The sequence below is a fragment of the Epargyreus clarus genome, unplaced genomic scaffold (genome assembly GCF_041222505.1).
Source record: "Epargyreus clarus isolate Ecla_fem2 unplaced genomic scaffold, WU_Ecla_fem_2.2 ptg000023l, whole genome shotgun sequence".
Lineage (NCBI taxonomy): Eukaryota > Metazoa > Arthropoda > Insecta > Lepidoptera > Hesperiidae > Epargyreus > Epargyreus clarus.
This window is the reverse complement of record NW_027332230.1, coordinates 7,515,636-7,538,911: the sequence shown is the minus strand read 5'-3', so window position 1 is coordinate 7,538,911 and position 23,276 is coordinate 7,515,636. Positions and strand designations below refer to the sequence as shown.

At 39.6% G+C, this 23,276-nt stretch overlaps 1 protein-coding gene across 6 annotated transcripts in view; it reads right to left on the bottom strand.

Moving 5' to 3' along the window:
• rdgA (retinal degeneration A) overlaps positions 1-23,276 on the bottom strand; it is a 219,286-nt gene that overhangs the window by 107,835 nt on the left and 88,175 nt on the right. The window contains exons 1-2 of one of the 6 annotated variants that reach the window (XM_073085832.1): positions 10,371-10,592; positions 9,341-9,887 (exon numbers count right to left, since the gene is read on the bottom strand). The exons of 4 other annotated variants lie outside the window; for them this stretch is intronic. In XM_073085832.1, coding sequence (XP_072941933.1) covers positions 9,341-9,525 — 185 coding nt within the window. In that variant the 5' untranslated portion in view covers positions 9,526-9,887; positions 10,371-10,592. Of the gene's footprint in view, positions 1-9,340; positions 9,972-10,370; positions 10,593-23,276 lie in introns of those variants that run through there. One more of the 6 variants, XM_073085830.1, reaches the window with a different exon arrangement.

The window sequence follows — 23,276 nt, the reverse complement described above, 5'->3', positions numbered from 1 at the left end:
CAATAAAAGATGCCATATAACATTCTGTTAATGCCTTTGATTGTAGCTTTCTATAACAAAGTATCAAACGAGCTAGCGAGCCACGTCATGTTAAGTTTACTACTTCTAAAGGACATCTGTAGACAATTTTAAATGGAATGGATTCCTACCTTAAGTCAACCATGGAAGTGTTGCTACTAATGAGCCCTAAGATAAAATGCTTTAGAAAAGTAGAGTTGTTTTACAATACTATTCAATTGGCAACATTGCAGCGAGCCGAAAAGTTTTTCAATCAAAATTCAGATTTGCTGCACTCGAGGACTAAACTGGAAAGTTTCCAAAAATGTTTAAGTACTTCTTCTTAAGCGTTACACTCTTGTCAGAGTGGTCGTGGTCATTACTTGGTCTTCGTGGCACGCTTAACAAGACGCCGCCACTCGTTTCTTGTCGCGGCCTTCCTGGTGCACTCATGTAGTGGGGCGTTCACCATGGTCTTGATCTGGTCAGTCCATCGCATAGGTGATCTGCCTCGAGGTCTTGTACCCCTTAAGTACTACACCAATATTATAAAAGTGATAGCTGGTATTTTAAGCCTTTTTCATACTGTAAGAAAACTCTTGTTCAGAAGTGGGGCAGTAATAAGTCGACGATAATAATAAAATATAACATAAATAGATGAAAAATCGTGCATAATATATTTTACCCTTATCAAACCAAAAAATATCCCTGAAACGTAATTGTAAACGTAGCTGTCAATGTGATCCAGGTTGAGACAGGTAAATATTTATGTACCTTCCAAATTGTATAGGAGAATTTTAAGTAAATGTCGCTTATTATACGCATGTAATACTCGTAACTATAGATTATTAATTTTGAAGATGGTATAGTCTCTATGGTGCGGAGGTCTATTTCTACCTAGAAACAGCAGTGTTAATCGCTGCGTTTGGGCTTAAAGGTAAGGGAGACATTCCTTTCTGAGGCATTCTAACTTAGTTCCCAGTAGTAGCAACGTATTTGAGTATAAAAATACTTAGTGAAAATGCTGTGATAACTAAAAGATTTAAAATCGGCCTCTCCATCGGAAAGTTTGGATTCCATGCATGGACATCTCATTTTTTTTTTTTAATAATATAAGAGTAGCAGACGAGCATGCAGTCCACCTGATGGTAAGTGGCTACTGCCACCCATGGACATTTGTAATCAACCCCAGATAGGATTAGATATTCCTACCTGAGGTCGGCCACAGATGCGCCGCTACCCCTGAGGACTAAACTGGAACGCCTCGGAAAAGTCAGTTTCCCATACCACACCCTTCAAACCGGAACATAGCAGCGCCTAACACTGCTGTTATGCGGTAGAAATAGGTGTGGCGGTGGTGCTACCGGAGTGGATCCACAAAGGGTTCTACCACCTTCGAAATTACTCAAAAGGTGAAGAAGCATCGCGAGGTCTCTAAGATTCAGATAAAAGGTGTGTTTAGTCTACGTCACTTGGACTCTGGGCCAGCAGGAAAGATAATTAGTTGACGACGACGAATAAGTTACGACTCATGATAGACTGAATCTAAGTATGAATATTTATGCCTCCACCTTTATGAAAATTTAAATTTAAACTTCCATATAAATTCTGACACCCTGTACACTTTAGGTATTAACTTTGAAAAATGCTTTTATAGCGCTTAAAATTTTTCTAGATTTACATTCACGAAGGCATCCGCCTATATTATGTAAAGAAATAGTATTGCCTTTGGGAAGCTGTAGAGCTTTAGAGCTTTTATATTTCACTTTTAGCGTACACACAATGGAAAGTGAACGAACGATTTTAGAACTAAATTTATGAACAAAATGTTTGTATTATTACTCATAATTTTAGTTATAAATATGTATTTACTACATAAAAATGTGGTAACTAAGCTCTGTATCTGGGTTGGTAACTTAAATAAAGAGCTCTGCTTTATCTACAACGACAGTTAATCACTTACGAAGAAACCCAAGTATCTGTCATAAACCGCTCTGCGTCCATTAGTAAGTAATATTGCCGACAAGATAGCTCTATCACACTTGATTTGTGAACTTAATTGTAGCTCTATCGCAGACTCGCCGCTGAAGCTATTTTTACGCTAGCTTTTTCTGAGAATAAAAATTTCAGTATTTTTTCGTGAAACTACATTTAAAACAACTATGTATACGTTAAACGGAAAATATCGTCAAGTACGTTTTGAGGAAATTAAGTTGAGTTTCATAATTTCATGAAAAGCAGAACTAAAAATTGTTTCAAAATTTTAAAAAACAAATTTATGTAAATAGAATTATATGTTATGTCAAAATTCTTATTGATTTAGCATCGTGTTGTGAAAAATCAATCAAGTATTTTATTATATGCGAACACTTTTGCTAGTTTTAGTAAAATTGATTATTTCGCGTGACACGAACAAATGAATTTCGAAATACTTGAAACTGTTTGTAGAAATATGTTTCTACCATCATAATTGATTGTAGCACTTTGTTTCTTCGAAATTGGCGTCGTTGTCGCCTAACCGAAGGGTCTTAGTTTCGTGTACGAGTCATCACGTCTCGTTAGACTCTCTCAATGACACAATGCGGGAATCGCAAAATGAGACTTTCTATGATCTTTGTAAATGAAATTAAGGCGATATTGATAAGTGTTTTGGAGGAAGTGTCTTGAGTCTCCACTCGTAAGTCCCTTAGACACGAGAGTATTAAAATTGGATAAAGCGCCGTGACATTGAGACACGAGACGTCCCGTATCTTAAGCGTGACGTTAGCAAACTTGACGTCCATGAAAATTATCTTAATCCCTTACCGCGGCTCAACATTAAAACTCAAACAATACAATTTATTTACGCTTGGTCGTTACGTAACGTTTGACTTTAAAATATTAACACAAAGCCAGCACCACCCGAGGCTCAACCCTTCTACTTAACTCTTTGAGAGCTGATTTTACAGTGATAACACACAACTTAACCCGGCGTCTCGTTCTCTGGCGCGAGCACGATGTTAGAAGTTAGAACTGATATAAAGATGTGTATTTATAGATATTTCGCTAAGACATTCGAGTATGTAAATGTCCATTATTGTCCCACTGTTGGGCAGGGGTCTCCTCTCAGAATGAGAAGGATTAGGTCATAGTCCACCGCACTGGCCAAGACTTGACATACCTTTGAGATTTTATTTTTATATAAATCTCTCAGTTATGCAGGTTTCCTCACGATTCTTTCCTTCATCGTTTTAAGCAAGTGATAATCAATTTCTAAGAAGCACATAACTTTGAAAAATCAGGGGTGCCTAGGATTTGAACCTCGTACCCCTCGTTTGGCCGAGTTACTAAACCATTCGGCTATCACTGTTTTTTTATGCAAATGTATGGTGATGTATGATGCAAATATTTAATCTTTAGTATAAAATAATTAAACCGGTTGGTTTTTTCTAAGGATTTATTGAATATTTAAATTTTGCAAAACAAACAATAATAAAACCAAAATACATTAAATATTCTTTTAGGAATTCTAAGTACAAGTGGGCTATACTTCAAACAGTCGGATTTTTTAAATAATCCTCACTCAGTACTTTAAGTAAGGAGTGAGGACTAAGTAACGAATTGACTTTCAATCCAATATCATATAAGCAATTACACAGACACGAACATATATCACGTAAGACAAACAGGAATATGAATTTGTTCGGCCGTAAAGCCACTTTACGAGCTTTAGGCCTCAAAACCTCTCACCAAAACATTCGTTGAGGAATTTCTGACAGTATTTGGTACGTTTATAGGCACTTACTTGATACCGTAGTGGCGTAAACATTAATCTTACTTTGTATATTTTTATGAGACAATATGACAATTCGACAATGGAATTATTATAAAACCAATGATTTACCTGTGAGTACAAACAATATCTTGAAAAGAACATTAAAAAAAAAGACAAATACTAAGTTATCACAAAAACAAAAATCATATTAAATTTAGGATAGGAGTGACGCGTCTGAGTCGCGTGTGATGGTATTTTAGGAACAATTTATAAATTCATTCTCAGAATACGATACAGATACTTTCTCAAATATCCTCCTATATATAAGTCCTTATACACGAAATATCAAAATGCAATTTGTGCTTCGGTTTACATCATATTTTACTTTGAGTATATTAATTACGAATACGAATTTGAAACGTTTATTACATTTCCTTTAATGCCACGGGAATAAATCCATGTACATGTAATACCTGCCCGGATATTTAAGCAGGAATGTAAATACCCGGGTAAATATAATGTCGGATTGAGCTTGTTCATCGCTACGTTAATTGTCTAAATAATTATCTGGAACATTTTGTATTCAAACGACATACATATACGACACGAAACTAATTTGGAGGAAATACTTAAGGTGTCATTGAGACACCCGAAACCGTTTGGGAATCAAACTTGAAAGGGAGTATTGCTCTTATCTTTGGGTCAGAGCACCTTAATATTAACTCCTTTCATTTGATCAAATACAATAAGGGGAGCCTGGATGTCACGACGGCCCTAAACTTACGAGCCGTTCAAATTTAAACTTCACGAAGATTAATTCGACTTGTATGTAAATAACAAACAATTTAACACGTGTTTACGTCAAATCGCTGTATAAACAAATAGTGGAATGTTTGAATTTATTTATAAATAAAGAGTTTCACTGTTCGTTTAAGTATGTGCGTAGGTGCTCACATTTTTTCGATTTTTATGCATGAACTCTTGACATTTCTGAAGAAACAAGGAAGCCTTATGTCTTATGTATATGTAAAAGCTTCGTCAAATTCACTTAAAAGTGACCCAATAAAAATAACAATAATCGTAACTGGAAGTTTACGGGGAATCGCACGGTCAGAAACAAAAATAAAATATTTTTATAAAAACCCAGCCAGAAGTGTCAAATACAATGCTGTCCATTCGTATAGATTACAATTTGGGAGATGGCAAAAGTCTGATACAATTTGACACTGACATAGGTACAATAGACCTACAATCGACAATTGAGGCTAATGGAAAAACTATTGGTTATCCTTTGTACGTCAGAAAGCTTTTAGGCAGTTTAAATTTAATTTCAGTTTCGTTTTCAAAATGGTTAGTTTGCTCTTTTTTGAAACATATTATGGTCTTTAAATACCTTAACGGCAGGTATGGCAAACTTTTTGAAAATCTCAGGAAAACGGAAAAAAATATTTTTATTCATGTTAAATACAGGAGCGTGAAGTAAGTATAGGCCAACCAGAGCGGAGGTTGATTATTTTGGACTGTTCCGCGGGCCTGGTCCTAAGCTTAGGCGAGCCGGCCCGCGGGCCGGCGGTTGTCTTATTGTGCTTTGCAGCATCGCGTAATAGTAAAGTTACGTACGAGGCTTACTATACTGCTCAACTCAACGTATTCATTACTGTAATGTTCGAAGTTGTAACATTATAAGTGTACGTACTGTAATAATTATAATTAATCTTGGCTTGACGTACTTATGGACCGAATTCTCGTTTCCCAGCTGTCGTATTACGTTACACGCTTTTGGTCAACCGCCTTAATCTTAAATGTTTGTTAACATCACAACTACTGTGAATATATTCGTGAATATGACGTGAAAAGTAAGTGAAACAAATCCTTACCTGGAATACAATATATTGTATTATATCGAGTATAAGGTAATAACGTAATTAATAAAGATCATTGAAATATAAATTCTCGCAATATTTATATTATGATGATGATACTTTCACATCTTTAAAGCCCTTGCGTAAGTGAAAAAGTACCTAATCATAAATTGGCAATAGTTTATCAATTGGTTTTGGACCAGCCTCGTGGACTATGGATTAAAAACTTATCTTTCTGAGGGAAGGTCCGTGCCCTGCAGTGGTACCATGGTTGATAATTGACGACAACTTGATAATTAATTTTTAATACGATAATTTCGTCATTTTAATCAGCTCTTTGACATTTTCTGAAATTCATATTTTATTAGCGAGTGCAATATACATATAAGTGACATAATGTCGAGTGATTTTATAATACTTCGTCTCGACGGGAGTGTATCCTTCACCTTGTTATGTGGTGGCCTGTCGGGTGCCTGCAGACGGTACGTGTCGAGCATTTTAATAGGCCACTACCGGATGCCTCAGTCACATTCAATATAACAGTCCGCGCAAATCGCTCCACTGTACTTACCGTATTTGGTTATTCGTGTTTGGCACTGCTGTGGCATCACTAGTATTTTATGTTTCGTGCTAAGATACAGGTGTTTTTATTAATACAGTTTTATAACAATCCAAATTATTTCAGTTTTTTTAATTAATTGGGTACAGATATCTCTGTAGACTAACGGCCTTACAAATAAAAATATACTTATACCATGGTTATGCTATGAATAGTTATATTTAGCATAAATTATGCATAAGAAAATTTAATTTTCTAACAAATAAACTCGGCATAACATCGTCATAACTATACCCAATTTACGTATAACTGCACGAAACGGCAACGTCGCATTTCACAAAAAAAGTAGACAATTGTTTATGGATATTATGTCAATTGTATCACCAAAGATTACAGTTGACGTTTTTAATGTCATTTGAACATATTTATTATTTTCTCAAGTTCAAATATTCAAATTATTCACATCGTATATTTTCATAAATATTGAAAAGTTTATTGTAAATTACGACACACTGCTGTCACAGACTGCTGAGTGAGACCATGAATATCAGCAGCATCATCTTGTATCTAAAAAATTTAACAATAAATGAAATTGATAAAATTTATACTATTAAGTATGTTTAGGAAATACAACTTACTTGATTGCGGCCCCAGTACCTCAAAGCTATCAATATTAGTAAAATGGAAGATAAGCCACCTCCACGCCTATCCACTCCTAGAGAATCACCAAATAAGTGGTCCAAAAACATGACACCTTCCTTGGAAAATCGATTTTTATTTGTAAATATAGGTCTTACAGGTGTTCACATGGTTATATAAGGTCGCTATATTTGACCCTTTTGGGTATACAAATTTCAAATTTCAAAAGGAAATTCAAAAGGATTTTCTCTTTTTTTATAAGTTTTTGTCCTTCTTACAATATGTAAATTGTTTATTACATAATTAACTTCCTCTACTTCTTCTACAGCTCTTACTCCCATCATAATGCTTTCAATTTAATTAAACAAACAATTTTTATAAAAAAATGGAGCGATGTTATATTATAGAATGTCAAAGATTTTATGTTATACGGAACTTAAACAAGGGTGAGGGATTGTATAACTCTTGTATGGACGGTTATATAGACGATATACTATGTATAAGCTATTACAAGTTTATTTGTAGGAATTTCGCTTATTCTCCATTTATGCTTAACATAACATTTTATGACACGTTTATTTGTAAGGCTGTTAATCTTTTAAATTTTACATATTGCTTTTGTTTAAAGCATTTAAAACGTAGTTTCAATAATAAAAAAAACAATATTCAGTTATTAAACATTGTTAACATTTATTCAATTGTAACAAATGAGACACTATAATATTATACTTAAGTCATTTATAAAAAAAAATAATCATATCGGCAGAAATAAACGCAATAATTAAGTCCACGTCAAATCACGTCATACTCATACAATGTCGAATATAATACATTATTTTAGGACACTTTAAATAATCTGAACAAATAAAGAAATGGTAACCGAAAACGAATAGAGTTTTCGAATGTTCCAGTATCGCAGAAAACAATTACCTTTTAATGGCCTTTTTACTCTTTGGTTATATAGAAATTACGAGGGAAAGTTCAGAAAGCTAAGCAATTTTACGACTTGTTAGCTTTGTTTTATCACAAATTCAGTCAAAGATGTGGACAAAGCTTTTTATACTAAAAATTACCATCATCAACTTATTACTGCGTCATTTCTGGGCACAAGTCGCTTTTCCGAATGCATTAGGCTGTTATAGTTAAGTAGAATTATAAACTTCAATTCCCATTAGAAGAATAAGTGAAGAAATAAATAGATAATAAGGTTTTTCCGTGATCATAATCCATGTAATTGGGTCGCAATATTGGCAATAAATAAATTGAAAAAGTGCGTGTCGTGATTACCCGTTATATAATAAAATGTTAATAAATATGGGAGCTCTCTGAGAATATTTTCCTTCGCATTTACATCTGTATTACAACATATTTTTATAACATTAAAGGCTACTTCAATGTTTGCTACAACGACCATATAGTCCACCAGGCGGTAAGTGGTAACTGCTCTCATGGAGATCAGTAACCATCTCTATATATAATTCTATGTAAAGTTAATCACAGATGCTTTCTACTCGTGAGGACCAAGATCACTTCATATGTAAATCAACCGGCATACATACTCTCCTACCGAACATCACACCGTGATATCACAACCACGTCAGATCTGCTTCATGCTAGGAATAGGTCTAGCTACCTTCTTGGTCGATCCATACTGGTTCTATCACCCTTCCAAAACTTTACTACATTTAAATGTAAGCTGCACTTATAAACTAACTGTTTAAAAATTTAAAAAAATAATTCGAAATTATTACAAAAAAGTAAATCAGGACACGAGTTAAGTATCATATAGATATGTACGTCGCGATGGCGATGTGTCGACCATTCATTGATTGACCCAAATTGTCTAACAATAAGGTTCGCTTGACTTTGTCGTGCACCCGACTACTTACATCATTAAATCTAAATTGAGCCGGCGCAGAATTCGTTTTAAATTCGTCTTACTCGAAGTTTCTTTTAAGATGTTCTATTGATACAACTAAAAGGACAGCCATGAATTTACGAGCACGTAAATGCGTACTTACCTGAAAATAATGCTTTGTTCAAGTAAGTATCGATTTCAGCGTAGGTAGGTGAAAACCTTCGATTACGTTTAATAACTCCCTAGAACTTTATAAAAACGCTGTATACTCGTATTTTAAGTACTTTCTCTGTATAAACTTCATTCTCTAATGTCGATTTTTGCACACTAATTATACCTACTAATAAATATGTAAATGTTAATCGTTAATTCTTGCACACAAACGAAAAATACCTTATTATACATTAATAGAATATAGTTATTAGGACACTACGAGGTCCATGTTACGTACTTAGCAGGACTTTATAGAGTTGCACTATTGCGGCTTTGGTCTGGTTTGAATGCAGACTTACTGATAAGAGTAGTTTCAGCTTAGCCTTCAGAATCAACAGCGCATAAATTTACAATAGCATTTAGATAGGACTTCTGACTCCTCATCCTTACGTTACTTCATAAAAAGTATATTTCACTCTCGTTGCTTTATAAGAGGACATAAAAACCATAACACAGACCTTGGTACTCTGAAGACTATCTTAGATTTTCTCTTAAATTTTACGGCGTGTCGTCTTCGAGCCACGGCGGCGGCGCCCGCGAGCAGCGCGCCTTGGGCATCATTATCGCTGCCTTCGTCGCTGGAGTGGCTCGTAACCTGCACGCGGCTGCCCGCAGCCATCCGGCTCGTGCCCCAGGCCAGCATGGAACTCCTAAGAGACCTGAACGCCTCCGTTGTACAGGCCCTCTTGCTGCGTCGCCACCATGCAACAACATATCGGCGCACCGATAAACCGATGGGCTCCGCGGTATACACGAACCACGTGAATTATTCACAATTAGCTTCCTTATCGTGACGCAAAACACCAATCAACTGACGTCATCACTGCCCCGTCTCACTATTGTCGACCTGTCCCCGCATAAGTCACAGAAAGCACGTGGCCGGTTTTATAATTCCAAGTGAGTCGTTGTATTGCGCGCGCACTTCTCTCGTCACCATTATCGGAGAGCAAACATTGTGGTATCTTGCGCACACATTAGCGGCATACCGAATACTCGTGAATGCACCTATTATACGGCGATACTAGCTTTATATCTCTCTTAATGGATGAGACAATGTGACAAATATCTATATTCGTTATATTGTTGGTTTCAAATGAATCAATACAAATTATTGATATGTTGTTTTCGCAATAGAATGGTCAATGTTAGAATTATAACCAGTACTTTAAGAACCAGTTTTATAAAAGTTGAGGTTATTTACCTCAAGGTTTTACCGTGACACTAAATTTACGGATGACAATTAAAAGTTTTTTATAACGTTCAAAAGTAGTTTTAACAGATACTTAGTAACTTAATTCATATCGTATTTTAAACTGTTAAAACAAGAATGAAATATAACGATCATCATTTATAAAGAGTTGACATTGCTCGCATCGTCACGACGTGACCTTCAAAATGGAATGTTCAAATTATCTGGCGCGGAGCAGGTAAATGAAGTCGATATTGAACTGTCTATTAAAAATGTTGTGGTTAAAACGAAACACAAACCTAGACAACCATTTTTTATTGTATTGATTGGTCGTTTGATCACTAGTTTTGAATCACACTATCGCTTCACTGCGGAAGAAATGTAATCGAACGTGAACTTCATCAATCGATAGCACTTCACTGTTTCACAACGAGATTTTAGTGCGCAAACGCGTTTGTCACCATAACTGCGTGTGCGTTTGGTATTTGTACGTGTTCGGTTCGGGAACCATGCGCGTTGACTAAGAGCCTAACTCGACGTAAACGCTGGCGCCGCGTGCCGCCCCGTCTCGCGTCGCGTCGCAGCGGCATCACGCCGAAATAGAAATGCTTCCAATCGAATAGTCATGCTTGCAGGAACCCGCATTTGTCTTGACGAAAGATGTGTTTAACACATGTCGCATACATTACGACTTTATTAGCGAGCTCGATCGATAAACGTTATTTTTCACACGGAAACACTAACTAGTAAATAAAGCTCTATTTGAAAGTTATAACGCTTCATGATTCACGTTTCACATCATTATTATCATTTATTTTTACTAGCTCTCGTATTGATTGATTTATGTTTGATGATGTCTTGTATTGAATGGGTGCATTGCTGTAATCTTAAACAGTGAAAGCAAAGTTTTTCCCAGAATATTTTCTACCTACTGTATCATGCTCACATCTACCAATCCTTCCTGCTCTGCCAATTAACCCTGATCTTGTATTATCTAGACTAGTGCCAGTATAAACAGATAGATTTACGTTTATCAGGGCGTTTGTTTTTAGTTCTATTATCAAATCCCGATAATCGATTTATCACGAATTACTCATCAAGATTAATGTGACTAGTCCAAACACGGCGAATTCATGTCTACCATCTTTGGCATCCTTCACTAGATAAAAAACATTTTTGACGGTGGAAGTAAGACTTAGACACTATTACGCTATTTGAATACAATACAAATTCAAACTTTAATTAAATAATAAATTTAGTGGGTTTTACTAACTATTTCTGTTAAAAATAAACAATTTTCTCCTACAAGAACAAGTAGACACTATTATGCTTTCATCGTTACTAAAAATAACCTTTATATCACGGCGTGCGTAAATTGACGTTTTACGCACGCTTCGCGTGCGCAAAACCCCAATTTCCGACCCCGTAATATAAAATTTTATACAACACGCGGACGAAAAATGTTTTTCTGACTCGTGTGATTGCAGTCCTCGCCTGCGGCTCGGCCTGCAAACTCACACTTGTCAGAAAAAAATTTTTCGTCCTCGTATTGTAATGTACTATTTTTATAGTCAATATGTAACTTGTTTTTATACTCTCTTTCAGGCCGAACGAGTAGTGTAACAAACACCGCTATTGAAAGTAAAGTGGTGGAATCCGATAAAAAGGCAACTGTATAAAATCAGCATTTTGTACGTCCTTGTGTCCCAATAGGCACTTGACCGGTCCGCTTTGAGAGCAAAGTGTCTTGTTGCCTCAAATTGTTGATTAGGATACCCTCTACGGACCAATAATAGATACTGTATTCGTACCAGACGTAGTCTCTTACAAGATAAGTGTCAGTTAGGTTAGGTTTATTTAAATATTTCGCATGTCACCAAATTATTGTATTTTTATATGTATAAATCGAAAGAGGACCTTTTTCTTTTGTGATTAGCTTTTTTTTCTTGGAAAATTTAATTTACATCAATTCAGATTGTTAAAATTTAATGTCAAGTTTTGTTCAAGGGTCATGCAAAATTGAGAATTTCTGTGTGAGGTCAACCTTCTCTGCATGCATTGCTAGGTCTATGCAAGGACGGCGGTGTGTGTGGTCGCATACCGTCGTAAACACCAGACGGTGTGGCGAGTCCTGGAGCTTACCTGGGTGGAGCCCGAAGGGGCGACGCGTTCAGAGGACTCCGGTTGCGTTCCGTAGGAGATCCCGGAGTCCTCTTGGCAACGTAGAGGGAGGCCACCGGGGAGGTTTTAGTGCGGTAAAAATCCCACATAACCCTGTGTCGCTCCCACGGCACCGGGTACCTTTTGAAGGTTTCCCCTTCGTAAACAAAAAAAAAAGGTCTATGCACGTCTATGTTGGAACGCCTTGTTCCAGTGTCCCTGTCCTACCATCTCCTTTAAACTAGAAGACAGAAGGGCTTAGTGTCATGGCGGACATTGATGGGGCCGTTGCAATTGAACTACTATCTTATTTATTAACTTAAGAGACAAATAATAATAACTAATTTAATATTAATGGATTAGTGTATGAATTTAAATTCAACTGATAAAGCATGTCAATCTAATATGTTTATGAAATTAATAATGTATTCAGTTTTATGTTAATCGCGCGATAAATATTTCGCTGGAAATGAGTTTCAATTTAATTACTCCTATTATTTTCAACTTTAAATCGACATCCATGCAATGTATCGACAATTCCCTTTCAATTATCGTAATTGAGTTAAAATGAAATCATCTCTGAAATTTCCCGTTACAATTGATCAATGACGCTTATACAAGCCACTGTATAACTGGCAATAATTGATTGTATTATCAAATTAGGAGTATTTCAATTAGTATTGCTACTGTTATCTTTTGACGCTTTTAATGTTTTATATAAAACAAAATGTATTATGATCTAAAAATCATTTTTTTTTTATTTATAATATATTTGATTTTAGATTAGTTTATCAGCAGCGTTACCCGCAATAATTAGCATTAACCGTTTTAATGAAATACTACAGTAAAATTAGTCGATAGCTAATATTTGTAGATGTTTGTTTTAACGGTTACGGTCATACATTAGTTAGTTACTTATCTATGGTTACGGAACGGTTAATAGTAGGGGAGACCATGGTGCTAAATGTGTAGCAACTCGAGTGTCATTGGGACCTATACGATTGTGTAGATAAGACGTTAGATTGAAGAAAAGGTTATGTGATATTTGTCGATTTACCTGGGTGTTTTTATATTCTGACGATTTGAAAAAAAATAGTATGTGACTGTATGAAGAATAATGTATTTTCCTAAAAATTAGCCTTTTATGGCATATTATGTTATCGGCAGATTATGATGTTTCCCATTTTCTAGAATTATTTCCTTTATATTAAAAAGAAAATTGACCGCGCTCGAGCATGTCCAGTGATCGATTTTTTTGACCGTGCAAACAGCCGACGTTTTAATAATTTTTTACACAATAACATGAGTAGGTACTGAAGGTATTTAGAATTAATTTAAATATACATAATTATGTAAAATGTTGACGTCGTTACCTCGATAACAATAAAACTACACTACACGTAACTAGCCAGAAAATATACCAAATTATTACAAAATTTATTATGAACTGGCTTCATAAAATAAATCGTTTAATCACTAATATCTCAAATGCTTATCATCAAAATAGCGAACAATGACAAACGAGTTTCATTGTGAATTTATAATAGGGCCGCTGATATTAGCATTTTGTGTTCATTAAATTCAGTAATGAGGATTATTACTAACTACGAGTTTATGATATTATTGCACACGGGCATACAGTTCAACTGTTGCTACTTTTGACTACCAGACCATCAAAATTAAATTTAAGTAACATAAAAAGTAAATCTAAGGATTAAGCAGTAAGATTAGACTTTTTTATAATATAAGAGTAGCAGACGAGCATGCAGTCCACCTGATGGTAAGTGGCTACTGCCGCCCATGGACATCTTTAATCAACCCCAGATAGGATTAGATATTCCTACCTGAGGTCGGCCACAGATGCGCCGCTACCCCTGATGACTAAGCTGGAATGCCTCGGAAAAGTCTGTCTCCCTTACCACACCCTTCAAACCGGAACACAGCAGCGCCTAACACTGCTGTTATTAGGTAGAAATAGGTGTGGCGGTGGTGCCGCCGGAGTCAAACCACAAAGGGTTCTACCACCTTTAAAGAGTAGACTTTCAACTATTTGTATTGTGCACAACTGTTATGCCTCGTAGATACCTATATAAGAACATGTGGAAATACAGAGACTGTGAATGTACTAAGGCAGGGGCACTTACATTAAGCGTTCTGGGCGTTTATTTTCCACGATCGTGCAAAATGTGGAATGAACTTCCTCCTAAGGTATTCCCGGAGCGCTGTAATATGGGCCTCTTTAAAAAAGTGCAAAAAGAGCGTTCCTTTAGAGCCGGCGATGTATCTGCGAGTCAGGTTACACCAGTAATTACATTCCATCAGGTAATCCATCTACCTTATTATTAGGTTAAAATATAAAAAATGAAGCAGTATATTTATGTTCGTTTTTACTTCAACTTTATAAAAAAATCTAGACAAACAAATTAGCCCAAATGTGTTATGTTTGTACAACCCGTAGTAATTTGTAAGTAAATAAATAACAACTGTGTTATAGTAATAGTGCTTTATCAATCATCGACCTGTTTGTAAGCATTATGTTACAGCGTCAATGATTGACAGAGTCAGCTCCATAGCCAAAAATAAAGTGTAGAGCGGCGTAGAGCACGCGACATTTGTGACGTTGCGTTAGTGGTGGGATCGCCAGCACATCTGCCAAGTGATAAAACTATTTATATACATCAGTATGCGCGTGATCGACCACTTTTGGACACTGGTCTATTTATAGTACAATAAGAACTCCTCAAACGTAAACACGGAAGATGATAACTTTATCTTGCGATTAACAGTTTGCAACATGTCTACGAAGACGTTTTCGTGAAATATATTATGGTTGTTGTTGGATGTTGGTTGGAGGTTTTATGGGTAAATTGTTTTAGAAAATACGGCAGTATCATTGTTTTGTCATCAATTCACTACGATCCCGCTTGGGCACTGGTCCCTTCAAAGTGAGAAGGATGTCGCATATGGTCGACCGCGTTGGCCTATTGTAGACTACACACACTATGACAACTCCCTTTTGTAAAAGAATTTTCAGGCGTGTGGGTTTCCTCATGGTGCTTTTAATTCACCGTCCAAATAAGTGATAATTGATATCTAATGTGCACAGAACTTTAAATAATCAGAGGTATCTGGTGTTCGATTCTTGGACGTCCCAATTAAGATGGCGATATTCAAATCACTACGCATCACTGTTTACATTTTGTCTAATTCAAGACAAATAATGTATTGGGTTAAAATATTTCACAAAAAAAGCCAATAGTGTCTTATTTCGTGTACCTAATCCTAATCCTAATCCTCTGGAACAATTTATTTTTAAACGTAAAGTATCTCGTAGCTAAATATAATTTTCTAAATATACATTCTCGAGCGCAATTTGGACTTTGTTTATCGAAATTGATAGCATTTCTGCTCTTATTAAGATTCTATGTCTAATAATTTCATTTATTATATTTTCCTTTAAATATAATAAAGCGATAACCTTCACTTTTGTGTATATTTAACTAGTTCTTCTTGCAATAAAATTGGGTTCGGTTCTTACCTACATATTATTCGGGCTCACAATTCTGAATTACTTGAATCCAAAAGGATGACTCGTAACAACTGTTACCATAATCTTGACGCACCGCCACCTGTTGGATTTAATAATCTGCCTTTCAAGTTTCTAACTTTATACGACCATAATATTTAATTAAAATAGGTTGATTGGTTTCGGAGATAAGCGTGTATACACACGCATGGAACAAAAATATTAGTGACACGTCATTAATAAATATTATATACAAGTAAATATTTAACACGATTTATTTATTTTAACATTTTTTCTTATAATAAAGAAGTAGCAAATGAACTAGCACTCCACCTGATGGTAAAAGGCTTCTGTCACCCACGAACATCTTTCATCAACTTCAGATAAGATAAAACTCTTACCTTAGGTCAGCCACAGATGCATTGCTAACTTACTCCCCGTGAAGAGGCTTTAATGCCTCGAATAAATATATTTCTCTTACCATACTCTTCAAACTGAAAAATAGCTGCACTGAACATTACTGTTAGGCAGAATAAGATGTGATGTGCTGCCACAAAGGGTTCTACTACCTTTTGAAACGTTAATCATAATATGTTTTGATGTTTTAATGCCTCGAATAAATATATTTCTCTTACCATACTCTTCAAACTGAAAAATAGCTGCGCTGAACATTACTGTTAGGCAGAATAAAATGTGATGTGCTGCCACAAAGGGTTCTACTACCTTTTGAAACGTTAATCATAATATGTTTTGATGTTAGGTAAATCTACAAATATCTATAAGGTGAAGCAAAGATAATGGTAACACAATGCGATGGCAGCGAAAAGGAGGCGAGTGTGTATTTCTGGCTGTGTCAATAAGTCCTAGTCGCTTATTTTAATTTCAACATTGCAAAATAATGTAACACTTGAATCCTATCGACTAAAGTAAATTGAAAACGCAAGCTCAATTAGCGTTGGAGGCTTCCTTGTGATTAAATCTATTCTGTTAATTAATAATGGATATTCTAATGCGATTATCGTGATCGCAGCGGTAGTATTTCTATAGTCAATGTGATTTAAAGGTGGTAGAATTCTTTGTTTCCGCATCATCACACATATTTCCACTTTAGTAGTAAAACTATTGTTTTTTTAATGGATGGTAAAAGTACTTATATTACTAAGATGTTACAAATTATGTTTTAGCCTAAAACTTTTAGGTGTAGTGATAGTTTTGTAGTCAACTACGGGTAAAACTCCTGTTCTATTGGTAGCTACAGGTCCATAGGCACTTTCTACACTTTCTACACTCACAGTCCCACACTAGGATTCCCTGTGTCGTGGGTGCCATGCACACACACAAAGACGAATACACAAACACCGAGACCCAGAAACAGAAATCTAAATTCATCATTTAGATATCTGTCTGGCCGGGAATCGAACCCTCTGCGCGTCAGACCAGTATGGTAACCGCTCCGCCACGCATACATACATAGGCAAAAGTGCCCATTTAAGATCAAATGAGGTGAAGATATTCCCATTTGTCGATACTTCCTTATATATTTCTCAATTTATCAGTAGATATTACAATTTTCCTTAAGCTTCGTTAATGTAATGTCATTAGTGAATAAATACAAATAGCATTTAAGAAAATATTATTTTGTGAAGGAAACAGGAAATATATTTTTAAAAGCCGACTAAAGCCTGTTCGTAGAAGAATTTATTACCTGACTTACGTAGGTTGTCTAGTATAATACTAAGAGCCATTCTGAGAAAAACCCTAATTCATGTCTATATAGCTACATTTTCTGCATTGTTTTTCACACAATAGAGCTGTGATATTAAGTCAACGAGACTATTTTCTTGGTATTTCTATGCCACACACTTCTGAGGGCTCTTTCACCGCGGCGCTGCCGGCGCACGGTTTCAACGAGTCATAAGCACCCTGCTGCCCTTGTGTACAAAATTATACTGACCCCACTGTTTGTTCTATAGTTGTTTTTTTTTTTTATAATATAAGAGTAGCAGACGAGCATGCAGTCCACCTGATGATAAGTGGCTACTGCCGCCCATGGACATCTGTAATCAACACCAGATAGGATTAGATATTCCTACCTGAGGTCGGCCGCAGATGCGCCGCTACCCCTGAGGACTAAGCTGGAACGCCTCGAAAAAGTCCGTTTCCCTTACCACACCCTTCAAACTGGAAAACAGCAGCGCCTAACACTGCTGTTATTAGGTAGAAATAGGTGTGGCGGTGGTGCCGCCGGAGTCGAACCACAAAGGGTTCTACCACCTTCAAGTAGATATAGTAGATAGATTTCGTCGTGATATTGAGAATGTTAATTAAATTCCACTATAGAGGTCATAGACGACATAGTAACTAGGCCTACCCATTTGTATATAATATAAAGTTTTAACATTTTCTCCATATTCTAGTATTTATTTTTTCTCAATTTTTGTTGTTTATTTTTTCATTTCTAATAATACAAATTGTGCCATAATTTTTTTTTAATTAAACTTCAATTTAGTCGGTGACGATAACTATTTAAAATGAGCTCATTTTTAAATACTTATTAAAATACAAAATACTATAAGGTACTAGTAATTGTTGGGGGGTAATTTGTAAGCATCATAAATTTAGGGAGAGACGCCTCTCTAACACGATACTCTCATTAGTAACTGTTCTAGAGACCAGTTTAATTAAGTAAACGAACGCTTTATACTATTAATGATTTATTATAGGATTTTTGTTTTATGGCTCAACCATAAAAATCGTATAAAAATCTTTACGAAGCTCATATTTCCTATTTACTCATAATAAGAATCGTTAATATTCGTAAATTAAAAGAATAATTTGAACTTTAATTCACACTACATATAAATTGAACAATAATGGGAAATATGCTACGACTAATTTAAGCAAAGCCAAGTAAAATATCCAGTTTAACGTATACTTGCACAATAGCGCTGCATATTCTTACATTTGTTCGGATAATACGTTATCTTGACAGTTTAGTTGACAATGATCCCGAGATTTTTGGTTTAGTTTTGTCGTATTTTGATTTTTTTAATTTGGCGTAAACAAATCTTTATTATTGTTTTATATAATTATATAAAGTACTATTAAACAAAACCGATTTTCTGTCTTTAGACGACGTGCCATTATTAAGGTTTTAATCAATGATATAAGTAATAAGTACAAGTTGTACAACATACAATACAGAGACAGAAAAATGACACTACTAATCTAAGAATAGCCGCTTATTCGGCCGAAATCGGCGGTATACGACTTTACTTTAGTATAGATGTTATAGTCAAAGTCCGATACACAGTCTCTTCGCGGAAGGACTGGTTTATCCTAGGTTTGGCCAAAGCCATCAGGCAATCCCCGAAATACATTTCAATTTCGCCCTTTGCCTGAAGTATTTTTAGTCAAACCCAGGAGTGCCTAACTTTTCAGTCAAACGTCGAAAGTAAATTATTCTGTTTCGGTTTTGGCCTAGTCAATCCTAGAAGCGAATGCAAAACTCGGTCAAACGTTGATCTGAACATGTTTAAACAGGTTCATAATGTCTCTCGCGGTGTTCCGACCGATTGTTTTGTCATTTCATGTTCGTTCATTGAGCGTGCGGGCGTGTAATTGTGTAAAATTGAAGATGAGTGAGGTGAGGTTAGGTTAGGTTAGGTTAGGTTAGGATAGGTTCCCCTCCGAGGAGCTGCCACCTTGTCGTGGTGGAGGGGCTTGCGAGGCCCTACGATCCCCAAGGCTATGCCGGTAGGAATACCCATACCGGATAGGCTTGGTGGGGAGGGTCCAGACTAAGAGCGGCTCACACCCCCGTCGGGGCCAAAAATGGTTCCGCCAACGGGGAAGGTGCAAGGCAAATCGCCTGCACGAGGAGTTTCTTCCGATCGGGAGAACCCTGGGCGGGCTCGGTGTGCACTAACTATGCCACCGAGCAGGCTACGGTAACATGCCTAGCCACCGTCGATATCGTAATCCCACCCAGGAGACTTGTCGTGGTCATGTCTCGCGACCTCGGGTGGGACCGAGGGTCTTGCCTTAATTGGCCGGACCGCGAGGAAGAAAACCTCTATAAAAAATCACCCTAATCCCAAGCGGCGGCGCACCGCGAGGGGATGCATGGCTGGCGGGGAGGCCAGTCATTAGTGCGGCTCCCGCTACGGTACCGGCCGACACCGTGGCGGGTTACGCTCAGGCTTACCCGGGTACAGGGGGCACTGCCCGGGTGGACCGTTTTTCCCCCATACTCGTGGGAACAATATGGTGGCTCATAAATCTTTAAAAAAAAAAACCAAACACTCTACAAAAAACACACGCTCAAACACACACACACGCACACTACACATTGAGGAGGGGGAGACATCGGAGTCGGATGGGAGTGGAACTACACTGGTGGATTCCGGCCGGAACCGCCTGTGGAGGAGTCGGAGGAGGCAAAACCAGAGCCCTCCGGCAACAGCGCTGTCGAGCGACGAAGAGGTTGCCCCAGTCGCAACAGTCGCTCCAGCGAAAGTGAAGAGTAGGAGGAAGGAGTTCCTCGTCAAACGGCCAACGACACGGTCAGGAGACACGGATCTGGCGGCGAGTTTAGTTTCGGCAGGCGAGGATGACGATCGGTCGGCCATGGCACTGAAGGAGAAGGCCTTGGAGGACGTCAATGTCATCATAAACGTCGCGGCGAAGTCGAAAAACCTGAAAGGTACCTTTCAAAAGGCCCTGAAGGACGCGGCTAAATCGCTGAAAGTGGCAGTGGGGGCTCTGCACGCGCGGACTTCCACGGATGAAACTGCCAAACTACAGTCGGAAAACACCCGTCTGAACAGAGAGGTGGCAGATCTCCGTGGAGAAATGGCGGAGCTCAGGGAGGAGCTGGGCCGTCTAAAAAACATCCTGCCGCGTGAGGAGCCTCAAGCGGCTCACAACATCGAGGAGCTGTCTCGGCAGATAATGTTGCAAGTGGGATGCATGCTGGATACGCGTTTAGGCGCACTGGAGAACAGACTGCCCTCGCGCGCACCGGATCGCAGCCAGTCGTTTGCCGAGGCAGTCTCCAAGCCGCGTAAGGACGGAGAGGTACCCAGGCAGGTGGAGGTCGCCAACAAGGAGAAGGGAGGCAGAAAGAAGAAAGGGGGGGCTGATGCATCAGCCCAGAAAAAGGCCGACGACCGGCCTACCCCGATGGCTTCTGCGCCCAAGGAGGGCCAATGGGTGCTGGTCACCAAGGGAGGACGTAAAAAGGGGAAGGTGAATCCTCAGGTGGCTGCTCAGGCAGCAGCGACTGATAAGGGGCAGAGGAAAGCTCCTCCTCCTCCTCCTCCTGGGAAGGCCGAGAGACCAGCAGCCAACCGGCCAGGGCCTGTTAAGCTCCGCCCTCCCCGCTCCTCGGCTGTCGTTATTACACTGCAGCCGGGAGCGGAAGAGCAAGGCGTAACATTCGCCAAGATTTTGGCCAAAGCCAGGGCGGACGTCGACCTCCCAAGCTTGGGTATAAGCGGATTAAAATTCCGTACGGCCGCCACGGGTGCCCGCATCTTGGAGGTGCCAGGTGCATCCAGCGGCGACAAGGCGGACTCCCTCGCAGAAAAACTCAGGGAGACCCTCAACGATGGAGTCGCGACAGTATCCAGGCCGGTAAAGTGTGCAGAAATGCGGATCACTGGCTTGGACGACTCGGTCTCGCAGGAGGATGTCGCTGTCGCCGTTGCGCGGGATGGGAACTGCCCCAAGGAGGCAGTAAAGGTAGGCGTGATAAGACCCACTCCTCGGGGCGTTAGCTCTGTCTGGGTGCGGGCTCCCATCGCGGCCGTAAAAAAGGTGGGCAGTCTCGGCCGCCTGTTAATCGGCTGGATTTCGGCGCGAGTTGAGGTGCTGCAGCCAAGGAAACTGCGGTGCTTCCGGTGCCTGCTCAGCGGGCACGTCAGAGCTCAGTGCACCGCAGAGGCTGACCGCAGCGAAGAGTGTTATCGCTGCGGTAAACCCGGCCACATGGCTAATGTGTGCACCGGCACACCAAAGTGCTCGGTATGCGCGGCGGCAAACAGGCCGGCCGAGCATCGGTTGGGGAGCAAAGCGTGCTTCCCACCGAAAAAAAAGGAGACGGGCGCTAAGACAACAAAAGTCCCTGCGCCGGAACCCGCTCCAGCGCGAGCTGCTGCCCCAGCTGCCCCGACTGCCGTCACGTCTATCGCGGCGGCCGATGCTCCCCCATCCGAAGGAGGGAGCGGTGAGGAAATGGCCACACAATCCAAATAAGTATGGCCTACCGCCTACTCCAGGCTAATATCAACCATTGCCGCTGTGCACAGGACCTCCTAGTCCAGAGCATGGCGGAGTGGTTGATAGAAGTGGCGGTGGTGGCGGAGCCTTACTTCGTCCCCCCCATAAACAACTGGGTGGGGGACTTAGATGGATTGGTGGCCATTGCTAGCGCACGAGCGCTTTGCGTGCCTCCCCTCATCACGATCAAGAGGGGCAAGGGCTACGTCGCAGTGAGGTGGCGGAGTTATGTCCTCATTGGGGTCTACTTCTCGCCCAATAAACACCTAGCCGATTTTGAGGCATTTCTGGGCGAGTTGGAGGCCCTAATAGGACCAATCCAGCCTCGCCGGGTGCTCGTCGTTGGGGACCTTAATGCTAAATCTACTGCTTGGGGCTCCCCTAAGACTGATGCTCGCGGCGAGGTTTTGGAAGATTGGGCGGCGACGACCGGCCTCTTGGTGCTAAATAAGGGGTCGGTAAACACATGCGTGCGACAGCGAGGGGGTTCCATCGTGGATGTCTCGTTCGCGTCCCCCGCTGTGGCAAGCATCGTCCGGGGCTGGAATGTTCTGGAGAGGGTGGAAACACTGTCGGATCATCTGTACATCCGGTTCGACGTGTCCCCCTCGCCAGAACACCCGGACCGTCGTCGCCCGAGAACGCCGGCGCGGAGGTGGGTGCTGGGGAGTCTGAATAAAGATGTTCTAGTTGAAGCTGCCATAGTCCAGGCCTGGCAAGCTCCACCTGAACCTGTGGAGGTCGAGGGGGAGGCGGAGTGGTTCCGGGATGCCATGTCGAATGTATGCGACGCATGCATGACCCGGGCCAAGCCGTGTCCCCCGAAACGTCGGGTGTACTGGTGGTCCCACGAAATCGAAGAGATTCGCTCGGATTGCGTAGTGGCGAGACGCCAGTACACCAGACACCGCAGGTTGCGCCGTCGTAATATCGACCACGGCGCGGTGGAGCGACAGCTGTACGAGGCCTATCGAGAGCGACGATTGGCCCTACAGCTGTCTATAAGCCAGGCTAAGGAGCAAGCCAAGATGGAGCTTCTCCAGACTCTGAGTCGCGATCCGTGGGGGCGCCCCTACAAGATCGTCAGAGAGAAAATGCGTCCCTGGGCGCCCCCTCTGACTGAGACTCTCCAGCCCCAGCTCCTGGAAGACGTAGTGTCCACTCTGTTTCCGGCCAGAGTGGAACACTCTCCTGCGGCAATGGCACCTCCCGATTATGCCTCAGGATCGGAGGAGTC